The sequence below is a fragment of the Heliconius melpomene genome, chromosome 4 (genome assembly GCF_056956725.1).
Source record: "Heliconius melpomene rosina isolate 202511_hmr_F chromosome 4, ASM5695672v1, whole genome shotgun sequence".
NCBI lineage: Eukaryota > Metazoa > Arthropoda > Insecta > Lepidoptera > Nymphalidae > Heliconius > Heliconius melpomene.
In genome coordinates this window covers 9,540,172-9,558,650 of record NC_140392.1, presented here as the reverse complement: position 1 = coordinate 9,558,650, position 18,479 = coordinate 9,540,172, and the positions used below count along the sequence as shown (strand labels likewise).

The 18,479-nt window shown below is 36.2% G+C and overlaps 3 protein-coding genes across 3 annotated transcripts in view; 1 reads left to right on the top strand and 2 right to left on the bottom strand.

Moving 5' to 3' along the window:
* Positions 1–18,479, top strand: part of LOC146539698 (adipokinetic hormone/corazonin-related peptide receptor variant I-like) — a 90,924-nt gene that overhangs the window by 47,450 nt on the left and 24,995 nt on the right. The window lies entirely within an intron of this gene.
* Positions 263–6,137, bottom strand: LOC146539702 (venom protease-like). Its single transcript, XM_085208126.1, has 10 exons — positions 5,906–6,137; positions 5,427–5,494; positions 4,897–5,035; positions 4,196–4,261; positions 4,055–4,110; positions 3,537–3,725; positions 2,819–2,875; positions 2,353–2,572; positions 879–1,042; positions 263–463 (listed from the first exon to the last, which is right to left on the bottom strand). The coding sequence occupies exons 1-10, from the start codon at positions 5,931–5,933 to the stop codon at positions 281–283; spliced, it is 1,170 nt and encodes a 389-aa protein (XP_085064252.1). The 5' UTR covers positions 5,934–6,137; the 3' UTR covers positions 263–280.
* LOC146539701 (venom protease-like) lies at positions 12,089–18,214 on the bottom strand. The gene is made up of 10 exons (XM_085208125.1): positions 17,820–18,214; positions 17,335–17,402; positions 16,811–16,949; positions 16,111–16,176; positions 15,970–16,025; positions 15,452–15,640; positions 14,734–14,790; positions 14,268–14,487; positions 12,906–13,069; positions 12,089–12,277 (listed from the first exon to the last, which is right to left on the bottom strand). Exons 1-10 carry the CDS (start codon positions 17,845–17,847, stop codon positions 12,095–12,097), a joined length of 1,170 nt encoding a protein of 389 aa, XP_085064251.1. The 5' UTR covers positions 17,848–18,214; the 3' UTR covers positions 12,089–12,094.

The following is an 18,479-nucleotide window of genomic DNA, read 5'->3' as shown; positions in this document are numbered from 1 at the left end:
CGGTAATGAAAAGCTTACTCAGTGAACTGTAATAAATTATAATTTTTGAATCTTAATTTATAAAGCTTATTTTCTTATTTCAATTATTAAAATAATTGTTAGTAAATAATATGAGCATTTCAATACTAACATATATAATCTAATGTATACTCTCATATACATTTAGATTAGTTAGATTATTCCATACATAAGTACATATGTATGAAATAATCTAAAGATAAACTTTCTCTATCTGCGCAAAGCAATCTAAGTGAAACAAAAATAAATTCACAAAGTTTATTTATTTGTTATCTGGCCACACATTTCTCTCTACCCAGTCCACAAAGCTGGCTGTCCTGGTGTACACGCTCGGTATATTCGCTCTCGCACAGCCGTAGCCGAAGGAGGTTATTCCTACTAGGAAGTACATTGGCCATTGTTGTGTTAAGTTGATTTTGACTTGCAGGGGACCTCCAGAATCACCCTTTAACACAAACAAACAGTATATTATTATATGTATACACATATTTAATTATATTAATTTCTTACTTATAAGAATTCCATTTCCTATGTACCTAATATTTTTTTAACATCCCCTGCTCCGAGGTGGTGCAGTGTGATGACATTTGAAACTTAACTCGGGGAAATTATAAAATATAAATTTAAATAAATATTTCTTTTCCACAAGTGGTGATCGATCCCCCAACTGGCCTCTCTGGCCTTGGGCCACGACTGGCCTCATATTTAATATATTTAAATTTTGTATTATATTCATTTAATTTTATTCTTTCACTCGCCGCTTAGTGCGTCCAGAAAATTATGCAGAGAATGGGAACCAAAGTAACATAACATTAGATTCTCTCTGTCTACACTGCTTATTTATAGCTGCAGTTACATACCTGACAAGTATCAACGCCACCAGGTAGATATCCGGCGCAAATCTGATGGTCAGTCAAGCCTTGCCAGTTTCTGTTTCTTCGCCATCTCAACAATTCGTCGCAGCTATATGCATTTATGACACCCACTTTTGCCACTTGCAGCTCAGTGGTAGCTCGACGAGATACTGTTCGTTATAAATTATATAAATTAATATTCATCCATCCATCCATCAGCCTTTCAACGTCCACTGTTGGACATAGGCGTCCCCTTCTCGCCACTCCGTCCGGTCCTGCGCCCTTTGAATCCAGCGGATTCCCGCTTTCTTTTTAATATTATTAACAATTATATATTTCAAATAAAGGAAAGAAAACGGCATTTATATAGCGGCAGACTACTTTATATTTAAATTTAAACTATTAAGCGCTTAATTTAAAACTGAAAGTTAATGAAATAATTAACTGATAAAGACCGTCCTGACCTAGAGGTGCCAAGATGTCGTTGTAAACGAGACGATTGAAGTTCGATTTCCATTGATATATTTAATATTTTTATTTCTCATTGTTTGTTCATTTTCATTTTTATGTGACTCTATTATTTATTTTACGTTTCCTCAAGTTGCAATAAAATTAATAAGTATTTTTATTTTATTATAAAACTTAAAACATTCATACAATACAATGTAACCTAAATGTAATATTATTTCACATTTAATTGAATATTATTCGATGACATTTATTAAAACCACTTTAGATTATTTTATTATCCAAAATGGCCAATATTTGCGTTCAAAGTTCAAAGTTATTCGTTGTAAAATCCGCAGGTTAACGCTAAGTTATTTTAGAAGTCAATATTAGCGTTTAATATTAGATTGGCAAATTCTTCAAATACGTACATAATGTCATATTCATTTATAGTATTAAAATCGCTTTCTATCTCAGTTTATTTTGTTAATAATGTCAATAACCTCTTGAGACGTTTTTTCTTTTAGTAAGACAAGATTATAAATATCATAGACAATTCTAATAATATTATAAAAAAACTTGTGAGGATGGATGTTTGTTCCACTTTCAAGCAAAACTACTGAACGAATTTAGATGAAACTATACAATAGTATAGCTAATAAATATATCAGAATGACAAATAAGCCAAAATGTATGTGAAAATTTTAAATTTAATAACAAAAAGTAGAAGCGGGTGAAGCCACGTTTAGGTCGCTAGTATTGTTATAGCAATTATAATTCCGTTGCACAATGACTCCGAAGTAGACATTAAATGTGACGATCCCGGAAACTTAATGCACAGCATGAAAGGAGATCGATCTGCAACTGGTCTTCATTGCAGATCTATATATAGAGAACCTCAAGGACCGCTTATTGTGTACTCGGTGAGAGAGAGTGACATTTTACTCGAATTAGCGAAAACGTGAAGAACGGAGTAACTAGCCACTAAGTTCCATTTGCATATCCTGCTATGTAGGTACGACGAACAACGTACTTGGATCCACTACTCCCCATCCAGAAACAGAAAGTGCTCCTAAGCCACCAGTATCCATGTTAGTCCAAAGACAGGCAGGGCGGATGAGAGGACCGAAATCTACTGACTCCGCTAACTCCAGTAAAGCTATGTCGTTGTATACTTTAGGTGCATGATAGTCTTCGTGTTTTATTATTCTTTCAATTCTTATTATTTTCGGTTGTGTTCTTATTGATATTTCCTGAAAATTAAAGAATGTAAGATATTTATAAGATAATACTGTGTAAATTAACATAACTCTTTAAAAAATTTTTACTATAACTAAAAGAAAATACTTATATGTATTCCGAATAGCAACTAGCAGCAAGCAAGCATGGTGAAAATGATAATAACCCTGCCTGGCTAGTCAGACAGAAAACCAATAAAATCAGCCAGAAAACACAGACAGAAAACCAATTTTAAGAAAATAATATTTACTGATACTTGCCATATTTCGATATCCCAAAAACGATCTCATTTGGTAGAGTGAGGGATAGTTTCCATCCTGAAATTATATTTTAGTTTATTCTCATGATTTATTATAATACTATTCTCATGATAATTATGTATAAAAAAAATTAAGACGTATTAGAAAAATCTTAAATATTCCTTTTTTTAGCTTTAAGCTATAGCCCTCGTATAGCATGATAGGCAGACGAAACACCGGGGTTAAGGCACTCGTTTTCCACTTTTCACCGATTTTTAGTATTGATTAGCGGAACTCAACGACGCACTTTGCCTTGTTACCAGAACAGGTGTCGAACCTACAGACACACGCTTGTGCTGCTACGACACGGCGGCCTTATTTGTTTTTATATTTCTGAACTTTATTATAAAATTTTATATTATTAAGTCTACGGTACCAATAGAGTTTATCTTTCTACATGCCTCTGTGGGCAATAAAAAGTAGTAGAGTAGAAAGAGTAAGCTAAAAGCTATACAAACTCATATATTTAGAATGTGACAGATGACACATTCTGAATTATTGAGGTAACTCTCACTCTACGCAAAAGATATATGTGTATATGAATATATTCTTAAATTCAAGCAGTAGTTCCTGAGTTTAGAGTGGTGGTGTTAAACCAATCAAATTCTTCACTTTTATAATATTACCATTCCCCATTATTTCCATAAAATACCTTCTAAACAAATATTAACCCTCCTACCTGGACCAAATCTTTATCACCCATCTTAACAACTTCTGGCTGACGACGCGCAACGCTTGCATCTCTTGAAGATATGTAAGAACAATGTGCTGCTGTCAGCATGAACTTTTCACTTATTAAAGATGCACCACATTTAAACACCCATTTAGGCTCATCTTCGCTGAAAGCCGATTTCCAGCCTACAGCACCCTGGAACCGTTAATAATTTATTAGAAATAGTTTCTATAGTTAATTTGATAGAAAAAACCATTTGAACTATTAAAACCAGCCAGGGGCACAAATGCGCGATTGTAACGGCGATAGGTTGTCGGTTCGTTTCCCACTCGAAGAAATGAAACATTTAATATTTTCTTTCGAATCGTTGAGATCACACATATTTGATTCACAGGTTCCCTTTGCCTACTCCGCAGTATAGTTTGGTAATAGACGCTAGGTGAATAAAAATAATTAATTGTCTCATAGATTGTCTCATAGAAAATATTTAAATTATGTTCTGTGATCAAATTGAGTTCTTATACCATATGGGGAAATTCTCCTTGAAAAGCAGGTCGACCTCCGACCGTAATGCGCGGACCTACAAGGAAATGAGGATGTGTGATTATATTACAAAAAAATAAAAATATATATTGTAATACAAATAGTTGTATAAAAAGACTTACTACAATCTGTTTTCAAGTTAACCTCGTTCTCTTCTATTATATTCCTCCAAACATATTCCAAGCACTCTGAAAGTATTTTTAATATGTCATTTTATATTAATATTCAATTTATGAGACATTGCCTATTGAGGAGCAGTTTTCTAAGCCACGCTTTTAATTGTTACCAGATCAATGAAATTAAAATAACTCATTCCCAGTTCCCATGACCACTCTAGGTCATCGAACTCAAAACCTTCGTGTTTACAATTAGACACTACGCCGTTACGCCACGATGCCTTTATCATCAATTAATTTCCTATTCACCAGGATAAGCAGAGAGAAACTCGTGTTAAAATTTTTTCGCTCTTTATCCTAGTGTGCTTTAAGTTTACCTATTAGGAAAACGTACTTTGAGAGAACGTTAGAATCTGGGACTGCTCTGAGCTCCTCACCATATACCACCATAGTGATAGGACTCACCCATAAAATGCTAAGTGGTTTTTCTCTATGACACCTTATGTAAAGAGGCGACTTTTTACATCCATACATTCCCCATATTAAGAAATACGCAGAGATAGTCTATCATATTGTTATCAAGTTTTTATCAATTTGGAGAAACAAAAAAAACACTAAGTCAACGTGGTCGTGGTCAACAATTGAGTGGTTAGTTAACTCCCTGATTTTATCATAATATAAAAGAAACTCGAAAACTGAGTACTTACTGACTTCGCTAATTCTTCGCATAGGTGACGTAAAATTTCTTTCTTTATGTTTTATTTGTTTACATTGATTATTTTCATCGTAAATGTCATAATTGATAGCTTCTGCCACAGATTTGCCTTCAAATATTGACTCTAATTGCTAAAATTGAAATAAATTTTAATCCACATCATAAGATGTATGTGATATTGTTAAAAATAATAATCAGTTTCACGCTTTAACCCGCACTCAGCAGGGTAGCAGAGAGAACCTAGTGTTAAGACACTTCGTTCCCGACTTTCCGCCGAATTCTGGAGGCATTGCGTGTTGAGTGGCGGAACTCAACGCCGCCCTTTACCTCGACACCAGACTGAAGAAATGGAAATATAAATCTTTAAATACTTTTATATTCTCGCTCTGGTCACAGGCAAAGAACCAATTCATATAACAAAATATTTAACAAATATACTTTTAATATAATTCAATAATTGTAAATAAATATAAAAAACTTGGTGGATACCAGACAGATATATATTGTCACAAATATACTTACAGTTGTCGTTCCCACATCATCAGTTAATCCGCCACCAAGAACGTTCAGAGCAAAAACTATAATATAATCTGAAAACGGAAACGGAAAAATAAAATAAACAAAAAAACTACTTTTTTTTCTTTAATATGTAATTCCATTGGATAAATAATAACATTAAAAAATGTCTGTAACTAAGTGGAACACAGAACTCATAAGGTCTAGCTGCCTTGGCGCAGACTGTATAATGTAGACTATTGTTATTTTTCTTTTTTCTCTCTATTATGCCAATCAATCAATTAGCTTCACGCTGTATCCCGCACGCAGCAGGGTAGACAAAAGGAACCTATTGTTGAAACACTTCGTTCCCCAGTTTCCGTTGAATTCTGGAGGCATTGCGTGTTGAGTGGCGGAACATAACTTCGCGTTTTGCCTCGACACCAAATTAAAGAAATGGAAAAATAAATTTAAATAGAAATGTTATTGAATTGTATAGTACTCACCCAAATTAATATTAATGGAGAGAAACATTTTCAAGTATCAGTTGACTTGTTCACTATTCTTGCCTTAACTAATTAAACTATGTCTGCTTATTATGTCGCGAGTTAGGCTTATCATATAAATATGTTGTTGGGTTTTCTCGAAATATCTTTTATTTTGGATTTTAAAATATTCACATTTTCTCTCGTTAAACTTATTAAATCTCAAGATAAATCTCATTTCTTCTTATAAAACTATAATATATTTTCCCGAGTATCTACAATATCGGCAAGATTAACAAGAAATACCTCGTATAACGACACTCCGTTAACCAGTAATAAATATAATTTCCAACATAGACGGACACCGTTAAGTCTTTTATTATTTATGTATATACGATCATATTTGCTGAATCCATTGCCCTTGTCCTCTGAGGAAAAGGTTATCGGTAGTGATAAAAAAAATATACGAATTGACATAAATTAATTAACATTAAATTATCAGTAGGGGAGAGCGGGGCTAAAAGTTACCGAGGTAAGTTGTTCCGATGGAAATAATTTCGCGGAGAAAAGTGATAGGAATATTTAGTAAACATATAGTGAAATGCAATGTGATAGCGCACCCATGGCCAGCATATTGAACAATCCAGTAGCATCCGAAACCAATGGAATAGCACACGGGTGTCGTTGGTGCACGATTGTAAATATTTTTGCATTTCATATTTTTGGTCTATCTCACAAATTTTAACGATTAGCCTCGAGTATGTTAGTGTTTTTTTTTACATTATATTACCTACTATTTCGGAACACTATTTGTAAATTATATATTTTTTCTATATCTTATTTATATTTAATTTTTTTTCAACACGTGTTTTTGGGGCTAGATGTTCCCTTTTTTTGGGCATGTTGTGACCTGTTGTTGTGACGTAAATATTGTAATTTTTCATACTAAAAAATATTGTAATTTAGTAACATGCGGACTTATTCGTTCGGAAATCAACTCGAGGTTATGTGTCATATGAGTTGATGCAAAAAGCAGCGGATATAGTTTTCAAAGATTGCAGGAATAAGATAAAAACTGTTATCAAAGAATCACAAATACATATTAAGTGCGAAAACCTAAAGGTATAAAATTTTAGTTTATTATTTTGGTTTAACAAAATCAAAATAAGTTTTATTTTATGTAAAATTGTCTTTTACTTTTTAGTTCCGTTGTTTTTCGGTTCGGTTTTTTTTGTTCAAAATTAATTCTTTTTACGATTTCAAGTAATAAGTAACCTTAAAAGGATACTTCTTAAACGATTGTTGGTTGTGGTGGTAGTGGTTGTTAACGAGTGGCATCTGTTGTGATGTGTAAAACTTGACTCAATTAGGTATTATTTTTGTGGAAACTAGCGAATTCGCCTCTTCCTTTTTTGAAGTCGGTTGAAAATTAAAACTTCTTTTTTGAGGTTGGTTGAAAACAAATGCAACGATGGAGAATCTTACTTCTGACAATAATTTTAACAAAGTTTTCCCTTGTAACTTCCTTCTTCCTGGCATTAATCCCGGCTATTACCGGGGTCTGCCTTCCTACTTAACCTACTCCACTTTGCACGATCTTTTGCGTCCTCGGTGGTTAGACCATTGGCTCTCATGTCCTGCATCACGACATCCAACCAGCGCTTCCTTGGGCGTCCGGGAGGTCGCGCCCCAGGAACTTGTATAGCAAAGCACATGCGTCCGACATAGTTCTTAGGCCGGCGCGTAACGTGGCCAAACCATCTCAAGCGACGCTCTTGGAGCTTATCCACTACGTCACGGACCCCAAGACTACCTCGAATGAATGTGTTGCGTATGCGGTCAGACCGCGTTACGCCGCACATCCACCTCAGCATCTTCATTTCCGTGACGTGAAGCTCCTGAGTGTGCCGAGATAGTGCTGGCCAACATTCGCTGCCGTATAAAAGAACCGGTCGGACGATGCTCTTGTATATCAGCCCCTTGAGCTTGAGCGGTATTCTGCGGTCGCAGACCACACCAGTGACCTCCCGCCATTTGGCCCAGGCAGCGCTTATCCGGCCATGGACATCGTGATCGATGCCTCCAGACTCATGCATAACGGATCCAAGGTACCTGAACTTCTCCGACTTAACGGCTGGCTCAGGACCTATAAGGATGGTGCTCGAGTCCCGGCTCCCGCAGGCCATGTACTCTGTCTTCGACACATTTAGTTTAAGACCGCCGTTCTCAAGCGTACCCTTCCAGAGGTTCACTTTACGCTCCAGCGTCAGTCGGTTCTCGGCAATGAGTGCTATGTCGTCGGCATACATCATCAGCCATGGAGGTTGGTCCTGGATGTGAGCCGAGACAGTATCGAGCACTACATTGAATAAGAACGGACTAAGAGCCGAGCCCTGGTGAACCCCCACTGTAATCGGGAAGGGTCTAGTGTCGCCAACAGCAGTCCTAACCATAGAAGCGGAATCGTGGTACATGCCCCTGATAATCTCAATATAGGCCTCAGGGATCCCTTTGGATCGCAATACCCACCAGATACACTGACGAGGCACACAGTCAAAGGCCTTCTGCAGATCTAAAAAGGCCACGTGCAGAGCTCTCCTTTTTTCCCTGTATGCCCCCATCAAAGTTCTGAGGGCGAAAATGGCGTCCATGGTGCCCGATCCTGGCTGAAATCCATATTGAGACTCAGAGACAGTACACTCTCGGCGGAGCCTGAGGTCGATCATGCGCTCGAAGAGCTTCATGGTATGACTCATAAGCTTAATGCCCCTATAACTACCACAATCTTGAACACTGCCCCTTCCCTTGTAAATAGGGGTAATAAAGCTAAGCCGCCACTGATGCGGCATCTTACCAGTGTTCAAGATATGGTTAAAAAGGTCAGTAAGCATGAGCACACCAAGAGAGCCCAACGATTTCCACGCTTCGATCGGAATGTCGTCAGGTCCCACCGCTTTTCCGTTCTTCATGCGTCGAAGGCAATTACGTGTTTCGTCAAGGGTTATTGGGGCAATAAGTCCGAGGTTAGGCGGTGGGTCGTGATGAAGACTGCATGGGTGCTGAGTATTCAGCAACTCCTGGAAGTAGCTTCTCCACCTCTCCTTCACAGAGTCATGATTACAGAGCAGCGTGCCCTGGGAATCTCTGACGCAAAGACATTTTGCGATATCTTGCGTCACTTTATCCCGGGAACGTGCCAGTTTGTAAATGAGCTTCTGCCCCTCCACAGTTTCAAGTTTATCATACAATGGTGACAAACTGTCACTGCGGGCTCTGGCTACAGCTCTTTTACTGGCACGTTTAGCTACTGTGTACTCCAGTCTGTCTTCAGGAGAGTTGGATTCCTGCCACTTCTTAAAGGCAGCCTTCTTTTCACGAGTCACCTCCTGGACCTCGTCATTCCACCACCATGTCTCCTTGTCGATGACACGTCCTCCCCTAGAAACGCCAAGAACTCGCCTGCCTGCCGCAATGATTGCCGACTGAGCCCGATCCCAAGCCTCCTGAGCAGTCTCGGTGTTAGTCGAAAGATTATGACTTTTCACCTCTGCCAGGAAGTCGGTCTGCATCGGTCCATTCAGCAACCACCACTTGATCCGAGGCCTACGTTTCTCGGCTACTTTCTTCTTCGGAGTGACGTTAAAGTCCATGACAAGAAGACGATGTTGGGCCGTTAGGCTTTCGCCTGGAATGACCTTACAGTTAGTTACCCAGCCCATATGACACCGTCTCTTCAATAAGTAGTCTATTTGAGTTGAGTGGGACCCGCACTTATACGTGATAAGGTGCTGAGAATTCTTTTGGAAGAACGTATTCACGACGGCCAGATCAGACGCAATACAGGTTCTCAGAATGTTTTCTCCCTCTGCATTGCGAAGACCGTGCCCAAAACCCCCGTGAACACGTTCATACGGCTCAGCAGCCCTACCGACGTGCCCGTTCAAATCCCCCCCAACTAAGACCAATTCGGTAGACGGCACAGCAAGTAGCACCCCTTCATACTGCTCCCAGAATGTCTCCTTTTCGGCCGCGCTACATCCCGCCTGGGGAGCATAGGCACTGATTAAGTTTGTGATGACGCCCTCAATCAGTACCCTCACTCGCATCAAGCGGTCGGAGCGACGGTCAACTTCAAGGAGCCCATTCTGAAGCTCTTCAGAAAGCTCTACACCTACACCGTTTCTACCCGAAGGTGACCCAGTGTATATAAGCCGGTAACCCTGTCCGATGTTACGGGACTTATTGCCCTTCCAGCGAGTTTCCTGGAGGAAAGCACACTGGACCCGACGTCTCATGAGTACATCTGCGAGTTCCCTGCATCGTCCGGTTAGAGAGCCAATATTCCACGTTGCAAAGCGGAGTTTCTGTCTGGGTACTCGCGTCTTTAACCGTGCCCGTACTTGACACGGTAGCCCTTGCCCACTTATCGCAGGTGTAGGGCGATGTGCCTGCGCGTCGTTTTGCGGCGACGCCCTAGCCGTACCCAGTGTTTTGTTTCTCTTTCTTTCCATTTATGTGGCGGTTGGCGGTTTTTAAATGGAGCGACTGCCGTCTGACCTCCAAAACCCCTTTGTGGGGAAAAACCGAGGGGAGAGGAAAATAGAAGGGGTAGGATAGGTAAAAGGAGGGAGCTAAGGAAAAGAGGAGGGGAAGGGGGGGAGTTAGGACACCTTTCTTACGGACTGGATGAGGATGTAAGAGTGGCGGCTCGAGGATCCGGGGTCGCGTACCCGTATGCCCACAAACAAATATCGGACAGATATTAGTCAGGACATCCTCTGGATGGACTTCTTTCTTTTTCTTTTCCCTTGTAACTATTCCAGTATAATTAATATTTACCAAAATAAAAACAAATTTTCTCAATTTTGACCGGATTTTATAATCAGAACCTAACCAAACTTTCATCAAACTATCCTTGAAGTGTATCCTTTCAAATAAGAAAAGAATCATTAGAATCGGTTGGCGTGATATTGAGTTATTCGTCATTTTGTCGCACGCGTACCAATACAAATTTAATACTTATGTGATTTTCTCAAAGATACCATTGTCAAAAATAGACCAAAAAAAAATTGTTCCCACATGGGAAGCACTACCTTTCAAATAAAAAAATCATCAAAATCGGTTCACCTAATCAAAAGTTATGAAGTATCATACATAAAAAAAAGAAACAGTCGAATTGATTCGACTTCGATTCGATTTCGATTTCGATTCTTACAGAAGTCGGTTGAAAAAGATTTGCTTTTGCGCCTGGTAATTATTATGATACTGGTGATTATTCCTTAAATAAACAGGCTTTGTTCGATTATTTATTATTTTTTATTTTGCAAATAATAGCTTGAAAAATATGGTAACAATTTACCCCGGTCTGTTAAAAACTTGCCCCAAGTCGGGGTAAGTTGTTACTTTCCGACTTCAGTCATAAAAAAAATCATAAAAAAAGTCTTACAAAGAATACCCCAAATTACTGTTTTAATTGCAAGTCTAGATATGTAAGTTGAATTTGAGTATATTGTATAAATACTAAAATGCAAGTATTCGTAGCAATATTTGAGGTTAATCGGAAAAAATCGGAACTTTTGGCCCCGCTCTCCCCTACTCTGCTTGTGCCAATATAGTAAATTTAAATATTTCATAAACGTTTAACTCTACGCAAAATTATAACGAAAAAAATTATAAATTATACCTTTTTTATAGGACAACGAGACAGAAATTTTAGACATATTTGGATGAGATAATGAAATCCATTGATTACGCCTATATTAGGCAAAATCGAACAATATAAACTCAAATTTACAGAGAAACAAATTCAGTTAATTTATTCCAAACCTGATATAAATGATATTATATATTTTTTTTATGCTTGTTCAATTTTTAATAAATAATTTTTTTCTTTGCCTCTATTTTTAGTGATACTTACGGTAATGCAAAACTTAAAGCTTACTTACGAACTGTAATAAATTATAATTTTTGAACTTTTATTTTTAAAGCTTATTTTCTTATTTCAATTATTAAAATAATTGTTAGTTAATAATATAAGCATTTCAATACTAACATATGTAATCTAATGTATAGTCTCATATACATTTAGTTTAGTTAGATTATTCCATACATAAGTATGTATGAAATAATCTAAAAATAAATCTTCTCTATCTGTGCAAAGCATTTAAAGTAAAAAGGGAAATAAAACAAAAATAAATTCATAAAGTTTAATTATTTGAAATCTGGCCACACATTTCTCTCTACCCAGTCCACAAAGCTGGCGGTCCTGGTGTACACGCTCGGTATATTCGCTCTCGCACAGCCGTAGCCGAAGGAGGTTATTCCTACCAGGAAGTACATAGGCCATTGTTGTGTTAAGTTGATTTTGACTTGCAGGGGACCTCCAGAATCACCCTTTGATACAAACAAACAGTATATTATTATGTATATATATATATATATATATATATATATATATATATATATATATATACATATTTAATTACATTCATTCTTACTTAAAACAATCCCATTTCCTACGTAATATTATTTTTAATCATCGCCTTCTCGGAAGTAGGGCAGTGTGACGATATTTGACAGTTAACTTGGGTAAATTATTATATAATCCCTGTATCCCGCACACAGCAAGGTGGGCAGAGAGAACCTAGTGTTAAGACACTCCATTCCCAACTTTTTGGAGCCAAATTTTGGAGGCATTGCGTATTGACTGGTGGAACTCAACGCCGCTCTTTCCCTCGACACCAGAGCGAAGAAATGAAAATATGTATTTTAATAAATATTTCCTTTCCTCGAATGGGAATCGAACCTACAACCATTCAATTTTGCAACGCACTTTGTACTCCTGCGCTACGACTGGCCTCATATTTTAATATATTTAAATTTTGTATTATATTATTCTTTCACTCGCCGCTTAGTGCGTCCAGAAAATTGTGCAGAGAGTGAGAAACAAGGTGACATAACATCAAATTCTCTCTCTCTCTCTCTCTGTCTACACTGCTTATTTATAGCTGTAGTTATATACCTGACAAGTATCAACGCCACCAGGTAGATATCCGGCGCAGATCTGACGCTCAGTCAAACCTTGCCAGTTTCTGTTTCTTCGCCATCTTAACAATTCGTCGCAGCTATAGGAATTTATGACACCCACTTTTGCGACTTGCAGCTCAGTGGTAGCTCTACGAGATACTGTAAATAAATTGATATAAATTAATATTATTGACAATTAATTAATATATATATTTCAAAAAAAAAAAGGAAACGGCATTTATATAGCGACAGATTACTTTATATTTATTTTTAAACTATTAAGCGTTTGAAAGTTAATGAAATAATTAACTGATAAAGACCGTCCTGACCTAGAGGTGCCAAGATGTCGTTGTAAAGGAGACGGTTGAAGTTCGATTTCCACTCCGGGCAGTGAAATATTTAATATTTTTATTTCTCATCGTTTATTCATTTTCATTTTTATAATGGGACTCTATTATTTATTTTACGTTTCCTCAAGTGGCAATAAAATTAATAAGTGTTTTTATTTTATTATAAAACTTAAAACATTCATACAATACAATGTAACCTAAATGTAATATTATTTCACATTTAATTGAATATTATTCGATGACATTTATTAAAACCACTTTAGATTATTTTATTATCCAAAATGTCCAATATTTGCGTTCAAAGTTCAAAGTTATTCGTTGTAAAATCCGCAGGTTAACGCTAAGTTATTTTAGAAGTCAATATTAGCATTTAATATTAGATTGGCAAATTCTTCAAATACGTACATAATGTCATATTCATTTATAGTATTAAAATCGCTTTCTATCTCAGTTTATTTTGTTAATAATGTCAATAACCTCTTGAGACGTTTTTTCTTTTAGTAAGACAAGATTATAAATATCATAGACAATTCTAATAATATTATAAAAAAACTTGTGAGGATGGATGTTTGTTCCACTTTCAAGCAAAACTACTGAACGAATTTAGATGAAACTATACAATAGTATAGCTAATAAATATATCAGAATGACAAATAAGCCAAAATGTATGTGAAAATTTTAAATTTAATAACAAAAAGTAGAAGCGGGTGAAGCCACGTTTAGGTCGCTAGTATTGTTATAGCAATTATAATTCCGTTGCACAATGACTCCGAAGTAGACATTAAATGTGACGATCCCGGAAACTTAATGCACAGCATGAAAGGAGATCGATCTGCAACTGGTCTTCATTGCAGATCTATATATAGAGAACCTCAAGGACCGCTTATTGTGTACTCGGTGAGAGAGAGTGACATTTTACTCGAATTAGCGAAAACGTGAAGAACGGAGTAACTAGCCACTAAGTTCCATTTGCATATCCTGCTATGTAGGTACGACGAACAACGTACTTGGATCCACTACTCCCCATCCAGAAACAGAAAGTGCTCCTAAGCCACCAGTATCCATGTTAGTCCAAAGACAGGCAGGGCGGATGAGAGGACCGAAATCTACTGACTCCGCTAACTCCAGTAAAGCTATGTCGTTGTATACTTTAGGTGCATGATAGTCTTCGTGTTTTATTATTCTTTCAATTCTTATTATTTTCGGTTGTGTTCTTATTGATATTTCCTGAAAATTAAAGAATGTAAGATATTTATAAGATAATACTGTGTAAATTAACATAACTCTTTAAAAAATTTTTACTATAACTAAAAGAAAATACTTATATGTATTCCGAATAGCAACTAGCAGCAAGCAAGCATGGTGAAAATGATAATAACCCTGCCTGGCTAGTCAGACAGAAAACCAATAAAATCAGCCAGAAAACACAGACAGAAAACCAATTTTAAGAAAATAATATTTACTGATACTTGCCATATTTCGATATCCCAAAAACGATCTCATTTGGTAGAGTGAGGGATAGTTTCCATCCTGAAATTATATTTTAGTTTATTCTCATGATTTATTATAATACTATTCTCATGATAATTATGTATAAAAAAAATTAAGACGTATTAGAAAAATCTTAAATATTCCTTTTTTTAGCTTTAAGCTATAGCCCTCGTATAGCATGATAGGCAGACGAAACACCGGGGTTAAGGCACTCGTTTTCCACTTTTCACCGATTTTTAGTATTGATTAGCGGAACTCAACGACGCACTTTGCCTTGTTACCAGAACAGGTGTCGAACCTACAGACACACGCTTGTGCTGCTACGACACGGCGGCCTTATTTGTTTTTATATTTCTGAACTTTATTATAAAATTTTATATTATTAAGTCTACGGTACCAATAGAGTTTATCTTTCTACATGCCTCTGTGGGCAATAAAAAGTAGTAGAGTAGAAAGAGTAAGCTAAAAGCTATACAAACTCATATATTTAGAATGTGACAGATGACACATTCTGAATTATTGAGGTAACTCTCACTCTACGCAAAAGATATATGTGTATATGAATATATTCTTAAATTCAAGCAGTAGTTCCTGAGTTTAGAGTGGTGGTGTTAAACCAATCAAATTCTTCACTTTTATAATATTACCATTCCCCATTATTTCCATAAAATACCTTCTAAACAAATATTAACCCTCCTACCTGGACCAAATCTTTATCACCCATCTTAACAACTTCTGGCTGACGACGCGCAACGCTTGCATCTCTTGAAGATATGTAAGAACAATGTGCTGCTGTCAGCATGAACTTTTCACTTATTAAAGATGCACCACATTTAAACACCCATTTAGGCTCATCTTCGCTGAAAGCCGATTTCCAGCCTACAGCACCCTGGAACCGTTAATAATTTATTAGAAATAGTTTCTATAGTTAATTTGATAGAAAAAACCATTTGAACTATTAAAACCAGCCAGGGGCACAAATGCGCGATTGTAACGGCGATAGGTTGTGGGTTCGTTTCCCACTCGAAGAAATGAAACATTTAATATTTTCTTTCGAATCGTTGAGATCACACATATTTGATTCACAGGTTCCCTTCGCCTACTCCGCAGTATAGTTTGGTAATAGACGCTAGGTGAATAAAAATAATTAATTGTCTCATAGATTGTCTCATAGAAAATATTTAAATTATGTTCTGTGATCAAATTGAGTTCTTATACCATATGGGGAAATTCTCCTTGAAAAGCAGGTCGACCTCCGACCGTAATGCGCGGACCTACAAGGAAATGAGGATGTGTGATTATATTACAAAAAAATAAAAATATATATTGTAATACAAATAGTTGTATAAAAAGACTTACTACAATCTGTTTTCAAGTTAACCTCGTTCTCTTCTACTATATTCCTCCAAACATATTCCAAGCACTCTGAAAGTATTTTTAATATGTCATTTTATATTAATATTCAATTTATGAGACATTGCCTATTGAGGAGCAGTTTTCTAAGCCACGCTTTTAATTGTTACCAGATCAATGAAATTAAAATAACTCATTCCCAGTTCCCATGACCACTCTAGGTCATCGAACTCAAAACCTTCGTGTTTACAATTAGACACTACGCCGTTACGCCACGATGCCTTTATCATCAATTAATTTCCTATTCACCAGGATAAGCAGAGAGAAACTCGTGTTAAAATATTTCGCTCTTTATCCTAGTGTGCTTTAAGTTTACCTATTAGGAAAACGTACTTTGAGAGAACGTTAGAATCTGGGACTGCTCTGAGCTCCTCACCATATACCACCATAGTGATAGGACTCACCCATAAAATGCTAAGTGGTTTTTCTCTATGACACCTTATGTAAAGAGGCGACTTTTTACATCCATACATTCCCCATATTAAGAAATACGCAGAGATAGTCTATCATATTGTTATCAAGTTTTTATCAATTTGGAGAAACAAAAAAAACACTAAGTCAACGTGGTCGTGGTCAACAATTGAGTGGTTAGTTAACTCCCTGATTTTATCATAATATAAAAGAAACTCGAAAACTGAGTACTTACTGACTTCGCTAATTCTTCGCATAGGTGACGTAAAATTTCTTTCTTTATGTTTTATTTGTTTACATTGATTATTTTCATCGTAAATGTCATAATTGATAGCTTCTGCCACAGATTTGCCTTCAAATATTGACTCTAATTGCTAAAATTGAAATAAATTTTAATCCACATCATAAGATGTATGTGATATTGTTAAAAATAATAATCAGTTTCACGCTTTAACCCGCACTCAGCAGGGTAGCAGAGAGAACCTAGTGTTAAGACACTTCGTTCCCGACTTTCCGCCGAATTCTGGAGGCATTGCGTGTTGAGTAGCGGAACTCAACGCCGCCCTTTACCTCGACACCAGACTGAAGAAATGGAAATATAAATCTTTAAATACTTTTATATCCTCGCTCTGGTCACAGGCAAAGAACCAATTCATATAACAAAATATTTAACAAATATACTTTTAATATAATTCAATAACTGTAAATAAATATAAAAAACTTGGTGGGTACCAGATATATTGTCACAAATATACTTACAGTTGTCGTTTCCACCTCATCAGTTAATCCGCCACCAAGAAAGTTCAGAGCAAAAACTATAATATAAGCTGGAAACGGAAACGGAAACGGAAAAATAAAATAAACAAAAAAACTACTTTTTTTTCTTTAATATGTAATTCCATTGGATAAATAATAACATTAAAAAATGTCTGTAACTAAGTGGAACACAGAACTCATAAGGTCTAGCTGCCTTGGCGCAGACTGTATAATGTAGACTATTGTTATTTTCCTTTTTTCTCTCTATTATGCCAATCAATCAATTAGCTTCACGCTGTATCCCGCACGCAGCAGGGTAAACAAAAGGAACCTATTGTTGAAACACTTCGTTCCCCAGTTTCCGTTGAATTCTGGAGGCATTGCGTGTTGAGTGGCGGAACATAACTTCGCGTTTTGCCTCGACACCAAATTAAAGAAATGGAAAAATAAATTTAAATAGAAATGTTATTGAATTGTATAGTACTCACCAAAATTAATCTTAATGGAAAGAAACATTTTCAAGCATCAGTTGACTTGTTCACTATTCTTGCCTTAACTAATTAAACTACGTATGCTTATTATAACGCGAGTTAGGCTTATCATATAAATATGTTGTTGGGTTTTCTCGAAATATCATTTATATTGGATTTCAAAATATTCACATTTTGTCTGGTTAAACTTATTAAATCTCAAGATAAATCTAATTTCTATCGTTACATTAAACCGTTACTTATAAAACTGTAATATATTACTCTCCCCCGAATATCTACAATATCGCCACGATTAATAAGAAAAACTTCGTGTAACGACACTCCATTCCCCAGCAATAAATATTATTTACAACATAGACAGACACGGTTAACTCTTTTATTGTTTATGTATATACGATCATATTTGCTGAATCCATTATCCTTGTCCTCTGGGAAAAAGGTTATCAGTATTGATAAAAAATATATGGCGATTGACATAATTTAATTGACGTTAAATGATAAGTTCTCTGCTTATGCTAATATAGTAAATTTAAATGTTTCAAAAATGACGCAAAATTATAACGAAAAAAATTATAATATTACTTTTTTTATAGGACAACGAGACAGAAATTTTAGAGATATTTGGATGAGATAATGAAATCCATTGATTACGCCTAT